The sequence below is a fragment of the Zalophus californianus genome, chromosome 15, assembly GCF_009762305.2.
Source record: "Zalophus californianus isolate mZalCal1 chromosome 15, mZalCal1.pri.v2, whole genome shotgun sequence".
Taxonomy (NCBI): Eukaryota; Metazoa; Chordata; class Mammalia; order Carnivora; family Otariidae; genus Zalophus; species Zalophus californianus.
In genome coordinates, this window is record NC_045609.1 from 74,996,952 (window position 1) to 75,014,737 (window position 17,786).

The window sequence follows — 17,786 nt, forward strand, 5'->3', positions numbered from 1 at the left end:
TCTAGGAGGCGGCACTTGGTGTGTGCACTGCGGGGTCCACGGAGCCTCTGTGTTCGCTTTGCGAGCGCTCTTGGGCTGAGGCCCTTCTCTGGTGTTTCTCATGTCCCCACCTGACTTCTTTCCTGACTGAATGCATCTTGGCCATAAGCAGGGCACCTCGGCTGCTCCATCATTTTCCTCTCCAGACGCAGTGAGGCTTTCTTTAAAGAAAGTCCTTGAAGTCCATCAGAGGCTGGAGCCTTCCGGGTTAGATAACAGGCTGCAGGCCACCTCGGTTTTATCAGGAGATCCTCTCGTTGGGCTTATCTCCTGGGCCAGATGGTCCGCGGGTTGCATCTTTCCACCCTGAGCTCACGCCCTTCCTGCCTCCGACACGGACTTGTGTTTCAAGAGAATCCCATATCTGCACCTGTTCTGCCATGTCCTCCCCAGTGTGCACGGAGCACCTCTCCCAGAGCCCCTCAGGCCCCTTGGAGCCTTGGGGTGAGGAGGCCACCAGGGGGCGGGGGATGCGGTACAAGGACCGAGGGTGGAGGTGAGGACCCGCCAGGAGTCTCGGGAGGCCCGGGCAGCCTCCCCTCCTGGTGCAAGGTCATGTGTCAGCTCCCTCTCCAGTTCAGTGTCAAAAGGAAAGCCCTTCTGCCCCTCTGCTTCCCTCAACATTTCTGGAAAAAGACTGTAAGCTGCGAAGTCAAAGCAAAACAATCTTACCAGGTGCCCAGGGGACGCATGACGGCTTTTGTTGAAAGCTGCGTTTTTGGCCATAATTTTTAGAGGAGGTAGATGGCGGCCTCAGGAATGGGTCATCTGGAGCTCGGAAGAAGCCCATGGACGCATTCCCACCATCCCTCTGGGGCTGCGTGTCCAGCATCAGCTCCTTGGGGGCTTCGTGGTGGGTTGAGCCTTGCCCTCTTGTGCCCGTTGAGCCGGTGGTCAAAGCCGGGCTTTCCATGGAAGCACAGGGGTGGGCGGACGATCCCCGTGGATGAACTTTCTCATAGGTGCAGGGGCGAGTGAGGAGGTGCGGGCACCCCTGTGAGGAGAGCAGCGGCCCAGCAGAAGGGGAGGCTCCCACGTGTGGCCCCTGCACTGTGTGCAAGCCAGCCCGTCAACACGTTCCTCCTTGTGTCAGGAAGAGGCGGACAAAGACTTTTTTATCGCATTTGCAGGGGATACGGGTTTGGGGAGGGACAAAATTGCCCAGTTGGTGACAGATCCTAAAAGATCTCCCCTGGCACCAACCAAAGTCTGAAAAGGACAAGGAGGAATCCCTCTGGTGAGAAGGTAGAGTCCTGCCCTAGGGTGGAAGATGCCCCCCAGAGGCCAGCAGGGACGGGGTGGGGGTGCGGGTCGGTGCGCTGTGAGCCCCTCGAAGGTTGTGTGAGTGTTAGCGGCGGCTCCCCGGGTGTGGAACAGGCGTGACTGCCTCCAGAGCCCGGAGTGGCCCAGGGGCCAGACGGTGGAGCCAGCTCTACCATTCCCTTGGTCCTTCCCCAGGTGCTATGGTCACGTGTTGTGCACCCAGCATGGAGCTGGGCAGGGGCAGTTCTGGGCACCGTGTTTCAAGGTAGAGGAGTGACTTGAACTTGTACACGAGGGTGGCAGTGGATGCCCAGCCACTGGGAACGACCCTGGAGCCCTGGTGGTGGTTCGCTGGGGAAGCCCAACCGTGGGTGGGAGGCATTTTCTCTCGTGCTGGTGGCCTGGCTGGGGGAGGAGGTGGAAGTTTCCAGAATGCACACCAGGACCAGTGGGTGGAAGTGATGGCAAATTTTGGGCTTGGTGTTAGGACACCTGCACCTCACAGGAATTGTCCTTAAGGATCTGTCTGGAAGAGCAGTGCTCCCAGCCCGGGTCTTTCTGAGCAAAGCCAGGTGGTCTCTTGGGACACCAGGCAGGCTGCTGTGGGAGGCACACTGAGGTTTCTAGGTTTCTTTGAGTTCCTAGAACGGGTTCTGTCGGTTGTGTGGGGTGGTGGGGGCCCTGGCAACGCAGAGGATGCCGAAGCTGTGGCAGATCAGCTCTCAGGGGCTTGGAGGCTGAGGTCGGAAGCTGGAAGTCAAGAAAAGAGGATCCTGGCTCCAGACTACACTGTCGTCTCTCACCCACCGGAGGCAGGCTGCTGGACAAAGGGGGCCCTGCCTTCAAGGGACATTGGCGTCCCTCAATACTTTTGGTTCTGTGAAGTCAGTGTCCTTACACGGGTTTTTTTCTCTAAGTGATCAGCCGTGTTCTGAGCATCGCCTGTGTGCCACCTGGAGCTGGGCGGTGGGAACAGGTGTTGTGGTCCCCTCTGCCCGCTAGGAGATCACTGCAGTTTGGGGAAGGCCAGCCCGCCAGGGTGAAATGCCAGGAAGGAGCTCACAGGGAAGGACAGGGCAGGGGAATCAGACGGAGAGGACTAGTTGCCCTTGGAACCTCAAAGCCTTCCTATGAGGTGAGTGCTGGAGAAGCGGTCCACTGTTTCTTGGGCTCTGAGAGGTTACAGCGACCCACTGGAGCCTCCGCTAGTCTGTGTCTAGCTGAAATGAACATCTTGCTTCTTGCCTTACTTCCGGTGCTTTCTCCTGGAGAAGCATGAAACTGGAGTTTGCCACCTGAGAGTATTTGCCGTCTATGGAAAATCGGGTGCGTCTACATGCGGGTCCCACGGGTGAGCCTAGCACCCCATTCATAAGTCAGGAAGCTGTAGCAGATCTGTGGCTTCCTCTGGAGCACGTTGCTGACCCTGCTTTGAGGCTTTGCTCCTAGAGTCAGGACTCACCAGGAAGCAGGGCTCCCGGCCGGGTTCTTTGCAACCCACATCCTTTGGCTCCAGGTTACGGCAGTGTTTTGTGGACCGGAATTCAGCCCATAGGTGGGGTTTGGTTGGCTGCCTCAGTGTCAGCCTGCGAGGGCTATATGTTTTTAAAAAATTAGTTGCCAACGTTTACAAATCCCAGAAGATTTCATGGAAGACCCTGAGTTCAGGCTTTTCTAGAAGAATTGGATCTTCCAATCTGTGACCTCAGTCCTCTAGAGCAGTAATCGTCCGGGAGGAAGCGCAGCTGCTTTCCTGGAGGGGGTCGAGGCTCTTCCCCTCCGTTTTCCTTTTGTTTCTGGGACGCTGAGGCCCAATGTTGGTGGCTCTTTATCATGACCCCTGTGCTGTTATTTGTCTCATACTTTGCTTCCTTCCTTCCTTTACCTCCTCCCCGAACCCCAGAGACACTCATCCTGAGACCAAGGCCTTCGTGATTTCCTGTGTCTCCAGACTAACTCGACTATGTTGTGCTCAAGGTTAGGCCTAATTACCGGCTGCTTTGGGGAGCATCTGGGTTCCCAGAGCCCTGCATCCGTACCTGTGTTAGTCCCTGACATAGACATGTTCCAGTTCAGGCGTCATCTGCTTCCTTCCTTTGAAGACGTGCTCATGGCGACTAGAGCCACACTGTGGTCATTGTCTTCACTGTAGCACTGAGCCGGGCCCGTGTTATCAGGCACGTTTGCTGAATCCGATTACACCCAACAATCATTTGGCTGCCCCTATGACAAGTGTGACGGAAATGGTTTCCTGGAACATGAAAATGAGATTGCTCTTTATTATTATTTCCCAGATCACCAAGCCTAGGATGATTTGGTTTTGGATTTCACTCCTGAACCTAATCATTTTGAAGTCCCTCCTGTGCTAGAAGGCTCAGCCTCTCTGGAGGGTTTGATGGCTTGCATTCATGCTTAGAGAGATGCAGGGAGAGGCTGCTCTATCCTTGAAGGGCCGAGATCACACTTGTCTGTCTGCACGCTGCTGAGCTGCAGGGACAGGAAAGGCCCCAGGCCCTGTGCATTTCCAGTGCCTACCTGCTGACCATCTAGTATATGGCATGTGTGTCTGGCTTATACAGTCATGGGATTGAGGACAGAGCAATGTTCACCATGAGTGGGCAAGGCTTAGAATCAAATCTGGTATAACAGTCCAAGAAGAACATCAAAAGTATGACTAGTTTGAAAAGCCATCTTTTGAGAAGAGATTGTCTATTGTCCTGATAACCGATGGGGACCACACGGAGCTGATGTGGACAAATCCCCAGCAGCCAGGCAGGTCACACTGGACGAGGACTTTCTGTTTAATGCAGAGATGACGTTCAAGGCGACCACCACCACCCGCACCTGGAAACTGGCACAGGCTTGGCCCGGGGACGACAGGTCTCTGGGAGAGCATGGAAACCTTGGACATGTCAATGACCGTCACGTGACTTGGTTACAGAAAAGGACCACATGGACATTTATTTTTTTTTAGACATGGAAAGATGTTCATAAAGCTAGTTGAAAGAAGCAGGATGTAGAACAGTAGTACAAACCCATATTTTGTTTTTTGTTTTTTCTTAAAATCCCATGGACACACATTTATCTGTGTGTGTATGAACTTGTGTGTATAAACTTACGGGAGGAGATCCCCATGCTCATTCTCTGAGTGATGGGGTTTGGGATGATTTTAACTTTTTTCTTGGTCCTTAATGTTCCCGTTTTTTTCCCCCAATGCCTGTGTCTTCCTCCTTGTGGTAAAGTAACAAAGGGGTGAGGCCGGAGCGGGCGGTGCTACTGCTCGGCGCGTGTGGGGTCGCAGTGGCCCCGCTCCTGTGGCGGGAGATGCCCAAGTCAGGCCGCGCGTGTAGCCACCCCCAGGCAAGATGGAGCTGTTGATAGAGGAATGGATTTCATTTCTGGAGTGTCTCAGCAGCTTTGTGAGGATGGATCAGGCCCGTTGAGGCCAGTCTGGATCTGTCAGCCGCCGGATATTAGCTGCTTGGGTGCTGGCCCCAGGGCTTCTCTCCTCGGTTCTAATCACCATCGTGGTGTCTGACAATTATTACTTTTTCTAACACTTGACTGATAATCAATACTGATAAGGTGTCCTTTTCATAAATTTACAGGCATTGCTTTCTTGCCAGCTAGCATCTCTTATCTCATTGGAACCAATATTTTTGGAATGCTCGCACACAAAATGGGGAGGTAAGATGAAATTCAAACAGCACTCTCTTAGAATAATGTATCTCTTTTAAGCAAATTCTACATGTTTCTGCCTTAGTTATTACAAGCAATTGTTTTAACTTCTATTGAAAAATTGGACTGGGGAAAAATCGGAGTGGTCATTTACTGAAGGTGCTTTTTTTGTTTTCTTGGTAGGTGGCTTTGTGCTCTTCTAGGAATGATAATTGTTGGAATCAGCATTTTATGTGTGAGTAAAAGATATTTGACAAGTGGTAATGGTGTGTAAATAAAACTTTGCTTTGGGTCAGGATCCCCAGGAAACCTTTTATAGCTGTTTAAAGTTTGTTGATTTTTGGTTTTATGACATCTTCCATTTTCCTCTGATTTTTTTTTATCATCTTAAACATTTTGGACAAGATTTTCCAAGGAATACATTTTCATTTTATGTCAGTTGGAGGTTAGGTAGTATATTTTGTCGCATAGTGTATATGTCACTATCCCCTCATCATCTTAAACATTACAGTGTCTTAAAACACTTTCAAACAACTAGCCTGAAACAACAGCAAGATGTTTTTCTAGAATAAAACACCTCTACCAACGGCCCGTATCTACCGCAAGTGAGGCCTTCTGGTTCTTGTCAGAAGCGGAGTGTGGTCCAGGCTCATCTCAACTGTGGCAGTCAGCGAGTTTTCCTTGGTGGTCGCAAAACCCATTTCAGCTTCAACTTTTAAAGACTTGGAGGTCCCGGTTCTTCCCAAACACCACCCTCTTCCTTCCTCCCATTTCCTTCAGAAGGAAACATGCACACCCAGGCCAGAGGTTTTCCCAGAAGATTTACAGTTGGATATGGTGATTCTCGTGTAATGTTTATTTCCTCTTACAGATTCCTTTTGCAAAAAACATTTATGGACTCATAGCTCCCAACTTTGGAGTTGGTTTTGCGATTGGTAAGTCCCATAACCTTATGCCTAAATTTGAAACTTTGTTTTCCCCACAACTAAGAAAGATCTCCTCTTTCTTAGTTGATTTGGGCAGACTGTAGTTCCTCAACCTAAAATTTCCGGAAGCTTGAGAGGAGGCTGTGGGCAGCCACGTTCAAGTACAGCCTGACCACTATCTATAGATAGATACCTGCTTCTGCGTACTAGTCCTTTATTTCCAGAAAACCAGTATTTTTAAAAGCCTGATATTTACAGAAGCAAACGGATACTCCGTTGCTGCCCTCGGGCAAACAAGAGAATCCCTTGCTCAGAGCCTGTTTGTTTGGGCTCAGGTCTGTGCACTGAGCTGCTCCTATGAACCAGGGCGGGCAGGGGGGTGGGGTGAGGTGTGGTACAGAAAAGGTGAACAGAGATATCGATCACCACCATGCTGCGGGACTTCTCACCGGCAAAGGGGACGAGTCTGTAATGGGAGGAATAGTCACATGTTAGGAACAATCTCGTGAACATGTTCTATAAATAGTATACATTTGTTTCTCATTTGTAATATACAGATGGCACCTAATAAAAGTAAATGCTAAATCTATCACAGGCTAAAGGCGAGAATTGAATCTTTGGTACTGTGGAAAGAGAGAAGGGAGCCTCTGCAGACTCCCCAGGCTGGGTTAGGTTTGTCCTCACACAGCACCTCATGGTGTCTGTGACAACTGTGATTCGTATTTCAGCTCTTTGCGGCCCGTCTGCCCCTTCTGTCCATTTTGTTCACCCCATGGCCCCAGCACCCTCCACATGTTAGGGGATCAAGGAATACTCATTGAATGAAAGAAACTTCCCTCCTCTTCTTGCCGCTAGTCCTTGGTGGGGGTGAGGGAGCTAACTTTGGAGTACCCTGCTGGAGGGGTCCACGGATGATACAGTCTCCTTTCAGCCGATCATTATCTGCACCATTTTATGGATGGGGAAGCCAGTGTTTGGAGAGAGAAGAATGGCCGTGCTCACCCCACCAGGGACTTGAACCTAGGACTCAGCACACATGCTCTTTATGCTTCCTGTCCCGGCCTGTTGAAGGAATAAGAGATTATAATACTGGCCTTGGGTGTGGTGTTTGTTTGAGCCCCAAATTAGAGCTCTTTCAGTCTCTTCCCTGAGCAGGGCCGGGTGACCTCTCAGACAACTTCATGTTCTGATTCCTTCCCATCTTCCCTGATACTTTCCAGCTTCTTCTTATGGTTTGCGTGTGAGGCTAAGGTGTGGCTGAGGCCAGGGGTGTGTGAGGTTTGTAGATGTGCCCCCTGGCTGAGGGCAAGGGGCCGGTGGGCCAGAAGAGAGTTAATCTGGAAAGCACCAGCTGGAAGCAAGTGAGGGGGCCACACAGCCAGTAGCCAGCACCCCACTGGATGTGAAGCCTGGTCTGTGAGTCACCAGAGGACTGGAGGCCCTCCCCTGGAAGATGGGCCCTTCAGACCGTAGAGGACAAGGTGAGGTAAGGTGGAGAACAGGCGAAGGTGGCCTGGGTTCCAGTCCTAGCCTCAGCCACCGGCAGTCTGTCCTCAGTGAAGTGTATGCCTTGGGCAGCCTGCCTTGAGACTCACAGGTGGTGATGACCACTGGGGAAGAGCTGGTGGGGTTGTGAGGTTAGGACACAGTCCCCAATATTCCCCACATTTTGGGGTTACATCCATTTTCCATAGACCATGTTCCCTGACTGTCCACAGGAATGGTGGATTCATCAATGATGCCCATCATGGGCTACCTGGTCGACCTGCGGCACGTGTCTGTCTACGGGAGCGTGTATGCCATTGCAGATGTGGCGTTCTGTATGGGATATGCCATAGGTAAGGACTCTGGCTTTTCAAAACAATGTTTTAGCTTAATGCATGATCATGCCGATTGAAAATCATTTAAACTTTTTTTTTAAAGATTTTATTTATTTGAGAGAGAGAGAATGAGAGATAGAGAGCACGAGAGGGAGGAGGGTCAGAGGGAGAAGCAGACTCCCCGCCGAGCAGGGAGCCCGATGCGGGACTCGATCCCGGGGCTCCAGGATCGTGACCTGAGCCGGAGGCAGTCGCTCAACCAACTGAGCCACCCAGGCGCCCGAAAATTATTTAAACTTTTGTACCTTCCTATCTGTGAGACATCTGGAGAGAGGTCAGTCTAATTCTCTGTTTCCTGAAAGGTCCTTCTGCTGGTGGGGCTATCGCAAAGGCAATCGGATTTCCATGGCTCATGACCATTATTGGAATAATTGATATTCTTTTTGCTCCTCTCTGCTTTTTTCTTCGAAGTCCACCTGCCAAGGAAGAAAAAATGGTAAGAAAATTTGGGGCCGCAGTCAAGTGTTTCTTGATCATTTTAGCATGGTCTTCTGGATAGTTTCTTCATGGCTTAATTATAAAATATGTTTCTGCTCCTTTTGGACAGAATTCCCCAAACATAAATGGTCAAAGTTCCTTTTGAGTTTATACCACATGGGCCATATATTTTTTTTTTTTTTACTATATCAAGCATTTTGTGTGTAAATGTGAAGAATGAAATGACTTTTATACATATGTTAGCAGTCTGTATAGCTCTTGTCCACCAGACATGGGGTAGTTCAATGTGATTTTCTTCAGCTATTGAAAATCTTGGATATTATTTTTTTTTGCCTCCTGTGCCGAGTCCTAAGATTAGCCATTTTTGGTGCTGTTTGCTTTTCTCCTAAGCCTTACAGCTTTCAGTAATAGTGTTTTAGTCCTTACTGCAAAAGATTCTAGAGATGGTTTTGGTGTAGATAACAGAGCATTTTGGAAAACTATCATATATGTACCTCTGGGCCCACAGGGGCATGTCTAACCTTTAAATTCACAATTTTATAGCCGGAACCGTAACTAGATGAAAGATATAGAATTGAGTATAAGGTGTTCCTCTTCTGAACAGATTCACTTATTGATTCTAAACTTGAATTTTGAAATGCATTAGTCGTGTTAATCTGACAGCCTCCATACGTGGTGGTAGAGTTTTTAAAACCTCCCATGGTGACAGATTCTCGTCCAGCTGGAAGAAGAGTGGTTTAGATTAAGAATGAATGAGATAACCAAGGCAGGCAGAGACAGTATTTTTGTGATTATGAGGTTCGCTTGTGATGTTCTCTTGGGGGTACATCAGAAGTTCTTTCTGACGGTTGAACTGAAATGGGTCTTGATGCTTTGGCATTTCTTGAACTGCCCTTTTATGATTTTCCCCAAAGAGTGAGTTTAAAAACAGACACAGATTCTAAAGTTAGGCTATGTGCAGCATTTATTTGTTTGGAGCGTTCTTTGTATTCATGAATTCCTTCAGTATATTGAAAAAATATATTCAGCATTGGGCACTGGTCTTATGCCCTTTATTATACAGGATGTAAAGCAGTAATTTTGAATCACTCAGGCCCTGTCTGATGGAAAGAAGTGGAAAGTGTTGTGGAAATATCCCGATGGAAACCACCCCTGCTTCCGTCCTCTTGCTTAGATGCTGAACAACCGTAGTGCTTTATCTGACAGATCATCTGACCTGTCCCCCGGCCTGACCCCCACACAGTGCCTTGCCCAAATCAGGGTCAGAAAATTCTGAGTGCAACAACTAAAAACTGTCCTTCTGTTGCCACCATATCAATTTGATTAAGGCTGAAGGAAGGTTACTCCCAACCCTTTTTGACCAAAAAAAGACAAATCACCTACGAATGCTCCTGTCCCCCCAGGAGACTGTTCATGATTCTTGGGAGATCGTGAAGGGCTGGCATGGCCTTGGAGCCAAACTGTCCCATGGGGGAAATGACCGCATCTGCCTCACTGGCTTGCCGGGAGGATTCGGAGGAGAATCCCGCAGGGTGCTTAGCCCCGTGCTTAGCACACAGGAAATGTTCATTCAGCAAACGTGTTACTATTTCCAGTACCACCCTATACTTCTTTCTTGCTTTTACTGAATGCTCTGATTTACTGTCCGCCCAGAGGGTCCCTGCTATTGTCCCTTTGTCCTCTCTGTGAGGTGAGTGCTTCCTTTTGCTACTGAGACCCCAGGACTGCTGAATGGGTTTCCCTGGCCAAGCAGCAGACGTTAGTGGCTGTTGGGTTATCTGTGTGTCGGCAGCAGCGCGATGGCTTACCTGGGGCGTCGGAGGAAATGAGCGAGATGAGAGAGGTCCGAGGATGAGCTGGGGGATCAGCCTGCCCACCAGCTGCCACCGTGGGGTCCCCATGATGCCGGGCAGGAGGCAGGCCCCCGATGCCTCTTCTCTTCCCTCACGTAAATCCGTGCTTTAGTTCACGTGACAATGCCCGGGAAGTGAAAGAGATGATCTTGAGAGGCAAAGCAACGAGAATTGCAGGCTTCCAGAAAGCCACTTTCACTGTAAAATGTCAAAATCCTTAATGCATGCCTAGGAAGAGGAATCCTTAAAAACTTGAGAAAACGCGCATCTCGCTGCCCGTGATCGCTGCCCGTGATCGCAGGTATCACACTGGATTCCGTCTGCCCCGTGGAATGGCAGCCTTTGAGGGTGGCCGGCAGCGGCTGCCTACTCACGGAGCAGGAAGCAACCTAATGATGCGGGGGGGGGGGGGGGGTGGCGAGGCCGGGACGGCAGTGTGCCACGGAGGGGACAGAAGTGATTACTGCCCACTTGAGAAAATCCAATACTGACCAGTGCTGGCGTTCAGGATGAGCAGTTACCAGATGCAGGGGGGGCAGGAGAGCCGGAAGAAGGCCTATAAACTATAGCAATTAATTCTTTCATTAGGCAGCGTTCTGATAACGAGGCATTTGGGCTTCCGCTGTTTTATATTGAAGGATCAAATGCTGTGTTCATGGGTCCGCAATCGTAGAATCATGGACTAGTTTGTGAGCACTTGAGTGCTTTTTCTATTTGGTGTACTTGATTTCCTTCTTTCTTCCTTTCCTCTCCCTCTCTCTTTCTCTCTTTCTTTCTCTCCTCCCTCCCTCCCTCCCACCCTCCCTTCCTTCCTTTCATCAGTACAGAGGGAGAAAAAAACCTGTTTGTTACTCAGGTCCCTTTGCAAGTATAAGAAATATCCGCTCTGCCATGTGATTTAGGTACATGACAATGACATGCAGCCCATGATTCTCAGAGTACCCAGTTGAGAATAGCTGTGTGCTGGTATGGATATTTTTTTCAGGTTGAAGAATTATTTTTGAAGATAGGGCACGTTTCTTACATCTTACTCTTGAAGTTTCTGGTTGTGGCCCAGAGGGGAAGGTCGGTGTTTGAGATCACAGCTTGTTTTCCTGGGTGACTCTTGGCTCTCTCATAGTTGTTTCCAGAGAGTCCTTCCGTCCTTCCTGCTACTGTTTCCTGAATGCAGGGGCCAGGCAAAGACCTGCATGTTACAATCTATTTATAGAAATGTGTCCTTTTGCAAGGCATTTACATAGTGGATATGCACAACCATCACTAATTTTTTTTTTTTTTTTTTTTTTTTTTTTTAGATACAGTAAATAAAACTTTGCAGCATACAGGCCTGGTATCTCAAAATCTCCAAGCCTGGAGGGGCTTACGCTTCAATGCTTTTCCTGTCTGAGTATCCTGCTGTGTATTTAATTTATATACTTCATTTGGTCCAACAAGGCTTTTACCACTTTGGAGAGCCTCACTCTGCTCTGTGTCTGATAGGAAGCCAGGCGCTTGGTGGGGGTTCATTTCTCAGTAACTGGGCTCTGTTTGGGATTCAGATACCCTCGTCCTTCCTCTGTTGTCTTTGGTGGAGAGTCAGACACACCTTGTTCCCCAGCAGAGTGCTGGCTTAAATTACCTGGCGGCTCCATGAGCCGCGCTCGTGGCCCCTACACGCTTGACTTACCCACTTTCTCCTGTTCACCCCCCTTCTGTCCCTGGCTCTTTGGGAATATTACAGATGCCGTATGGCTTATTTGATCACATATAACTTGTTATAAAAGCAGATGTCACAGATGTCACACATTCTTTCAAAAGAGGTTCAGAAGCCAGTAAGCTAGGTTTTAAGAGCTACGAAACAGTATTTCAAGAAAGAAAACTTATTTATCTGGACTAGGCTTTGTGTGCAAATGTGATTTGGCTGCATTGATAACTTCTGACCACTGAAGTCTGTTCGATGCTCCTATCATCAGTCTGACTGAACTTCCCTTGCAACACAGCTGTTTGAGTCCGTACTAGGTGCCCAGTGTTAGGTTTCTGGGATCCTTAAGAAGTCTACATATACGCAGAGTCAGGTCTGGGGGGGCGGCGGTGAACCAAGAGAGGGCAGTTATGAGAGGGGTAGAATGACAGCCATCCTTCCCAAGGCTCTTGCTGCCTGTGGGTCAGGGATCGAGGCCCCTTGCCTGGCGTTCAGGGCCCTGCAGTCTGGTTCTGGTTGGTCTTTCTAGTTAACGTCTGTGTACCTCAACATCAGACCTCTGTGGTGGTCAGGCTGGCTCACTTATTGTCTCTGTTTTTATTTTATTATTTTATTTTTATATTCTTTTTGAGAGCGAGAGTGAGCAAGTGTGCTAGTTGGGGGAGGTGGTCAGAGGGAGAGGGAGAGAGAGAGAAGCCGAAGAAGACTGCTTGCTGAGTGTGGAGCCCAGTGCGGGGCTCAGTCCCATGACCCTCTGAGATCATGACCTGAGCCGAAATCGAGAGTCAGCCGCTTAACCGACTGAGCCACCTAGGCACCCATGCCCCTGTTTTACATAGTGGCTCGTCGAGGAGATAATTCATACTGTGCTCACAGTTCCTTTGCTGTGCCCATCCTTCCCATCCTTCAAGGTTCAGCTCGTGTCCCATCTCCTCCATACAGCTATCCCTGAGCACTTCACCCACCTGTGTGTGCTGTGGGACCTGTCCTTCCCTTGTGGGGAAGTTACGGAGGTGCTGGGTTAGGACCTTAGGGGGACGGCAGCAGGTGCCCAGCAGGCTGTTGGTAGCCATTCGGCTCTGCTGTAGTTCTAGATGATACTGTATCACTAAGGCAGTGCTTCTCATAGCATGTTGACACCACTGTCATGAAGGGTTAGGAACCTGAATTTCAGGTTTAATTTCACCCCCCCCCAGGTGATTCTTGTGCATGTTTCTTTGAGGATCACTACCCTGTAGAGGTGAGACGTTGAGGTCTTTGGAGGTTAAACCTTTTGTGTAACAAGGATATGTCCATACGGGGAGAATGGTCCTCGTGGACAATGTCTGTTGCATCAGTTACTGAGTTTTAGAAATTGAACTCTTTATTAAATACATGTATCAATTCACTTGGCATGAAGCATTAAAAAAAAAAGTTAAATTTGCAGCTGATGATTTGAGCTGGCAGCCTGACTTAGAGGGTCAAGAAAGTCATTATCTTAACATGTCACCCAGGCAGATCATTTTAGAATTTCTCAGGAAATGATAAATGGGTTAGCACTGAGTGGAGTCATAGAAGTTATCAAATGTATGGGGCAAGACCTGGGGGGCGTAGCTGACAAACACCGAGAGAGGTTGCCGTAGGCCAACATGAGATAAATTTTAACAGATAAATGTTTCCAAGTAGATTTTCATGCTGCAAAAAAAGGTATTGGGGGAATAGTTTATATGGAGGAAGACTCCAGAAGGCACAGCTGGTGGGAGAATCCATGAGTTGTACCCAGTGTCCTGCCCTGCAGTGCCCCCCCCCCCCCCCCCCCCCCCCCCCCCGCCTACAGCAGGAACAGACTTTGGCACAAGGCTATCTGGCGCATATCTGCCCCATTCTAGCTGTACGTCTCATGGTCATGTTCTTTAATCGCTGTGCCTACACAGAGGGTTATGGGCCTACCACCTAGAGTGCTCGTGAAGCTGAGGTCTTGCAGCAAGGCCGCTCGGCAGGGGCCTGGCAGGATCGGGGCAGCTGTATTCTCAGACAAGAGGCTTGGTCTGCACATGTTCAAGAGGAATAATGATTACCAGGACTTATTAACTGAGGATCAATGGACTGTTCTTCAGTAACAGTGAGAAGGCACACGATTTTTATGTTCATTAGAGTGTCTTTTTGTGTGTTTTAAAACCTCCATTTGAGCAAGAGGAAGACACCCAGGATTTGGGGAGAGGTGCTCTGGAAATGCCACTTATGAAGACAGGGGGCCCTGTGATTAGTGTAGGGAAACCTAAGGGGCCAGGGCAGTGGTCTTAAGATATCCTAAGGGCAGTCTGTGAGGATGGCTCGAATCTGAGCCGGATCCACGTAGAGAAACAAGGGAGGCAGTTTAGCCTCGGGTACATTTCCAAGAGGAGTTCACCTCATGGAGGATATGTTGCCACCGGGAAATCCGTGCATTAGCAGTTGGACTGGGTGACCTACAGGATTCCTACCCCCTTCTCACCCCAGTCCCAATTCCAAGATCCTAAACAGAATCTTCCTAAACGTGACCCGCACAGCCCTTGCTTCATGGCTTGCAGGTTGCCCTGACTGGACTTCACAGCCCTGGGGGAGACCGCGGCTGTGGTCTCTCTCGCCTGGAACCCTCCCGGAGTGTGGAACCCTGGGGCTTCTGGGCCAGGCACCTGGCAGTTGCACCCAAGGACTGGTTGACAGCGGGTGGTGCTAGATACAGCTTTCCAACTAGTAATCCTTAAAGATGGTAGGTTAAAACCATCTTCTCTTTATGAAAGAAGGTTAATATATCTGCACTTGGCTCTCTTTCAGGCTATTCTCATGGATCACAACTGTCCCATTAAAACAAAAATGTACACCCAGAATAATATCCAGTCGTATCCGGTAGGTGATGATGAAGAATCTGAAAGTGACTGAGATCCTCAAAAGTCTCAAAGTATTTATTGTATAAAACCGTGTTTCCAGAAGTGAAATGACTCCTCCGGAACGGTCTTAGTCCTACCATTCATCCCTGGTGAAAGCAAAACAACCAAAGGTTATTCATTCTTCTCCATGGTTGTGATTGATTGCCAACAGCCTTATAAAGAAAAAGCAGCTTTTCTAGGGGTTTGTATAAATAGTGTTGAAAACTTTATTTTATGTATTTGATTTTATTAAATATTGTACAATATATTTTGACGAAATAGATATAGTGTAAATCTATAAATATTTGAATCCAAATCAAATATAATTTTTAAAAAACTTACATTCATGAACACTTGGGCAAAAAAAATCTTATATTTTTTCTGAATATTGGTAATGAGTGTTTAAAATGAAAGCACACATTATCTCCGAGACACTTCCAACACTGAGAAACTAGAAGGAAGTCTGAAAAACAGAATCAAGTAAGACAGCATATGATGTTGTGACACTGAGTGTGGTTAACTTGTAATTACTATCAGTATACTTATGAGCTAAAAGCTAGTTATCTCAAATGCAGAGGACAGGAAGTTGAGTCCATCATCTTTTGGACTTACCCATAATCGTGGCTGGCATTAGTTTTCTACAGAATCATCTACCTGGAAACAGATGGTCGTAAATTATGTATTTACATGTCGTGTGGCGGGCAGCGGACAGTAAAGCCAATAGGGAAAATAGTAAATATTCTGAAAGCAGAGAAAAGCACCCAGAAGTATAGTTATGAACAACTAGCTTTCCCTTTCTAGTATATATTTGATTGTCCTAGGATGAAAAGAAAATTGAGGGTAGATACACCTTCTACTGTCGAGGCTGTTTTAAGCATAAGTATATTAACATCTAGTTCAACTTTTAGAAACTTAAAAGGCTAATAGCTGCTATGATGTGAAAAAAATCTGACCATACCTTTTTGACCTGGGAAGAGGTCATCCAAGTGTCTATTAAGTTTTGAATTGCAACTATTATTTTTTAGACTTCTGAAGGTTGTTCACATTAATGTGAAAAATTTTAAACGAAGATGGAGGAGGAATGAAATTATCTTGAATCACATTAGGAAAACAGGTAAAAATAGTAGGTCAGGACACATTCCCTTTCAAAGACAGAAAAACCCTAGAAACATCTAGAAATGTCTGTGTATTCTTCTATCATCTAGTGCTGTATAATGTGGTTTTTCTAAGCATGACAACATTGACGTGCCTTTTCAATTTAACAGCAAATACTGTGTTAGCACTGTCAGTTGCCATCAGGTTTTGTATGAGATGTGATTGGAGTGTGCAGATAGTATAGAATGTCTCAGATAATACTTGTAAATTCTGTAGTTCTGCAATCAACAAAAATTACCTAATGTCTGTACTTTGTTAAGCTAAAATTGTGTTTCTGTTAACTTGGTCAAGGAGCAGAGAAGTTTAGAACAAGGACTCAATCTCTAAGAGAGTAGCTGGTACTTTCCATTTGCTTTATGAAGCTTCTCGGTAGCTTTATGAAGCTTCTTGGAGTGACTTCAAATCTGAAGTGCAGTGTGGTGGAAGCAAACAAGTTTCCTCCTCACATATTTGCATTGGGCAACTTACAAATCTCTGACTTTGTAAGATGGCTCTAGAAGCACTTTCATATGGCTAACGTAAACCATCAGAATTGTTCTCTACTCCCACAGGGGAGACCCTTCAAGAACGTGCTACAGATCAATTCTCTTAGAGGGCTGGTGGCTCTCCCTGACCACAATACTGTATGATTTACTCCAATTTCATTCTTGCCTTTAAGGCTTCAGTCTCTTCAAGAATGACTGGCAGAGGCATGCCCACTGTTGATCTCTAGAAAGAGCGTAAAAGACATGTGAGTTTTTCAGAACTGTTTTGGGAGCAAAAGTATCAATTATATCTGAGGGGGAAAATTACAAGGTCTTTTATAGGACTAATATTCTGGCCTTAGCAAAACTGTGAAGTGAGGCTTTTTTTTCTCAATGTATAGGAACCGTGAACATACAGCTCCCTGAATGTTTTTTTGAGGTGGGTTTTTATGTTTGTACCTGGCAAAACAGATACAAAGTCGTTAATGAGGTAGCAAAGAATATTCAGTTCTTTCTTCTGACTGCTAAGTGTATGTGCATACATGTTTTAGCTAGTTTCCTTAATAAATCTTCTGAACACTACTGTGCCTGTTTGTATTCCTTTATAAACCAGACATGATCGTTGGAATAAAATACATAAGGTGTTGACTGGACTGTGAATATCTAATTAAAAACTATTCTTTTCTGCTTGCAGGCATCAGGTAAAAACTCAGGTTAGTCTTAACCCTACTTTTTGGCTTTGCAAAATTGGCTTTAGATTGAAATCTGTAACTAGTCCCATGGTGTCAATGTGGAAAAGCCCAGTTAAGTTACCCTTGCATTTCTAAAGTTAAATTGCCTTCCTGACTGTCGTGAACAAATCTAAAGTTAAATTGCTTTCCTGACTGTTGTGAACAAATAACTGTATCTGATGGAAGTAACTAAGCTCTTCCACACGGTGAGCCCACATGGCCCTGGAATCCAGACAACGTAGGGTGTGTACGTGTGTCTTTCAGGCATGAGACTCACAGGCATGAGAATCGCAGTTTTACTCAGATCTTAGAGGGGCTCTACAACCTTCCCCAAGCCTTCTATTAAAGGAAAGCTATTATCTCAATTTAGAAAGAAAGACGATACATTTTCAAAGTGATTTTAAATTTATTCACTTTTAGGGAAATTAAGATCTTTGTAATCAGGAGCCACGTTATTTTCAAACTGCCTTTCAAAAAATCGAGATAAATTTAGAGCTTGACAGTACCCTTCAATTTTCAGCTTCTTTTCTCAAAATCGTAAAATAGCCAATAGCATTTCAGCTATTCTGATACTTGAGTATAGGACTTAATATTAGGAAATGTAGCATATTCTGATTCCAAAATAATGCTAAAATATTGTTCAGCTTGATTGTTTAACCTAGTTCTTCACCTCGCCTAAATACCAGAAATACAGAAAATAGTCTAATTCCTAATAAATAGCAGGGCCGATCCATACATCTGAGATTTCACAGCTTAGAAAAACAACAGTAAAACCGGAATTTAATGCTTT

General features: G+C 46.9%; 1 protein-coding gene and 1 long non-coding RNA gene across 3 annotated transcripts in view; one reads left to right on the forward strand and one right to left on the reverse strand.

Moving 5' to 3' along the window:
- SLC18A2 (solute carrier family 18 member A2) overlaps positions 1 to 17,433 on the forward strand; it is a 37,449-nt gene extending 20,016 nt beyond the window's left edge. The window contains exons 11-16 of one of the 2 annotated variants that reach the window (XM_027587912.1): positions 4,911 to 4,989; positions 5,164 to 5,215; positions 5,852 to 5,915; positions 7,625 to 7,744; positions 8,089 to 8,222; positions 14,555 to 17,433. In XM_027587912.1, coding sequence (XP_027443713.1) covers positions 4,911 to 4,989; positions 5,164 to 5,215; positions 5,852 to 5,915; positions 7,625 to 7,744; positions 8,089 to 8,222; positions 14,555 to 14,659 — 554 coding nt within the window. In that variant the 3' untranslated portion in view covers positions 14,660 to 17,433. The remainder of the gene's footprint in view (positions 1 to 4,910; positions 4,990 to 5,163; positions 5,216 to 5,851; positions 5,916 to 7,624; positions 7,745 to 8,088; positions 8,223 to 14,554) is intronic. The other variant, XM_027587923.1, reaches the window with a different exon arrangement.
- On the reverse strand, positions 6,011 to 10,403 carry LOC113918966. The gene is made up of 3 exons (XR_003518734.1): positions 10,033 to 10,403; positions 8,032 to 8,202; positions 6,011 to 6,372 (listed from the first exon to the last, which is right to left on the reverse strand). It is a non-coding gene; the product is annotated as an uncharacterized LOC113918966 (long non-coding RNA).
- Positions 17,434 to 17,786: the final 353 nt, after the last annotated feature.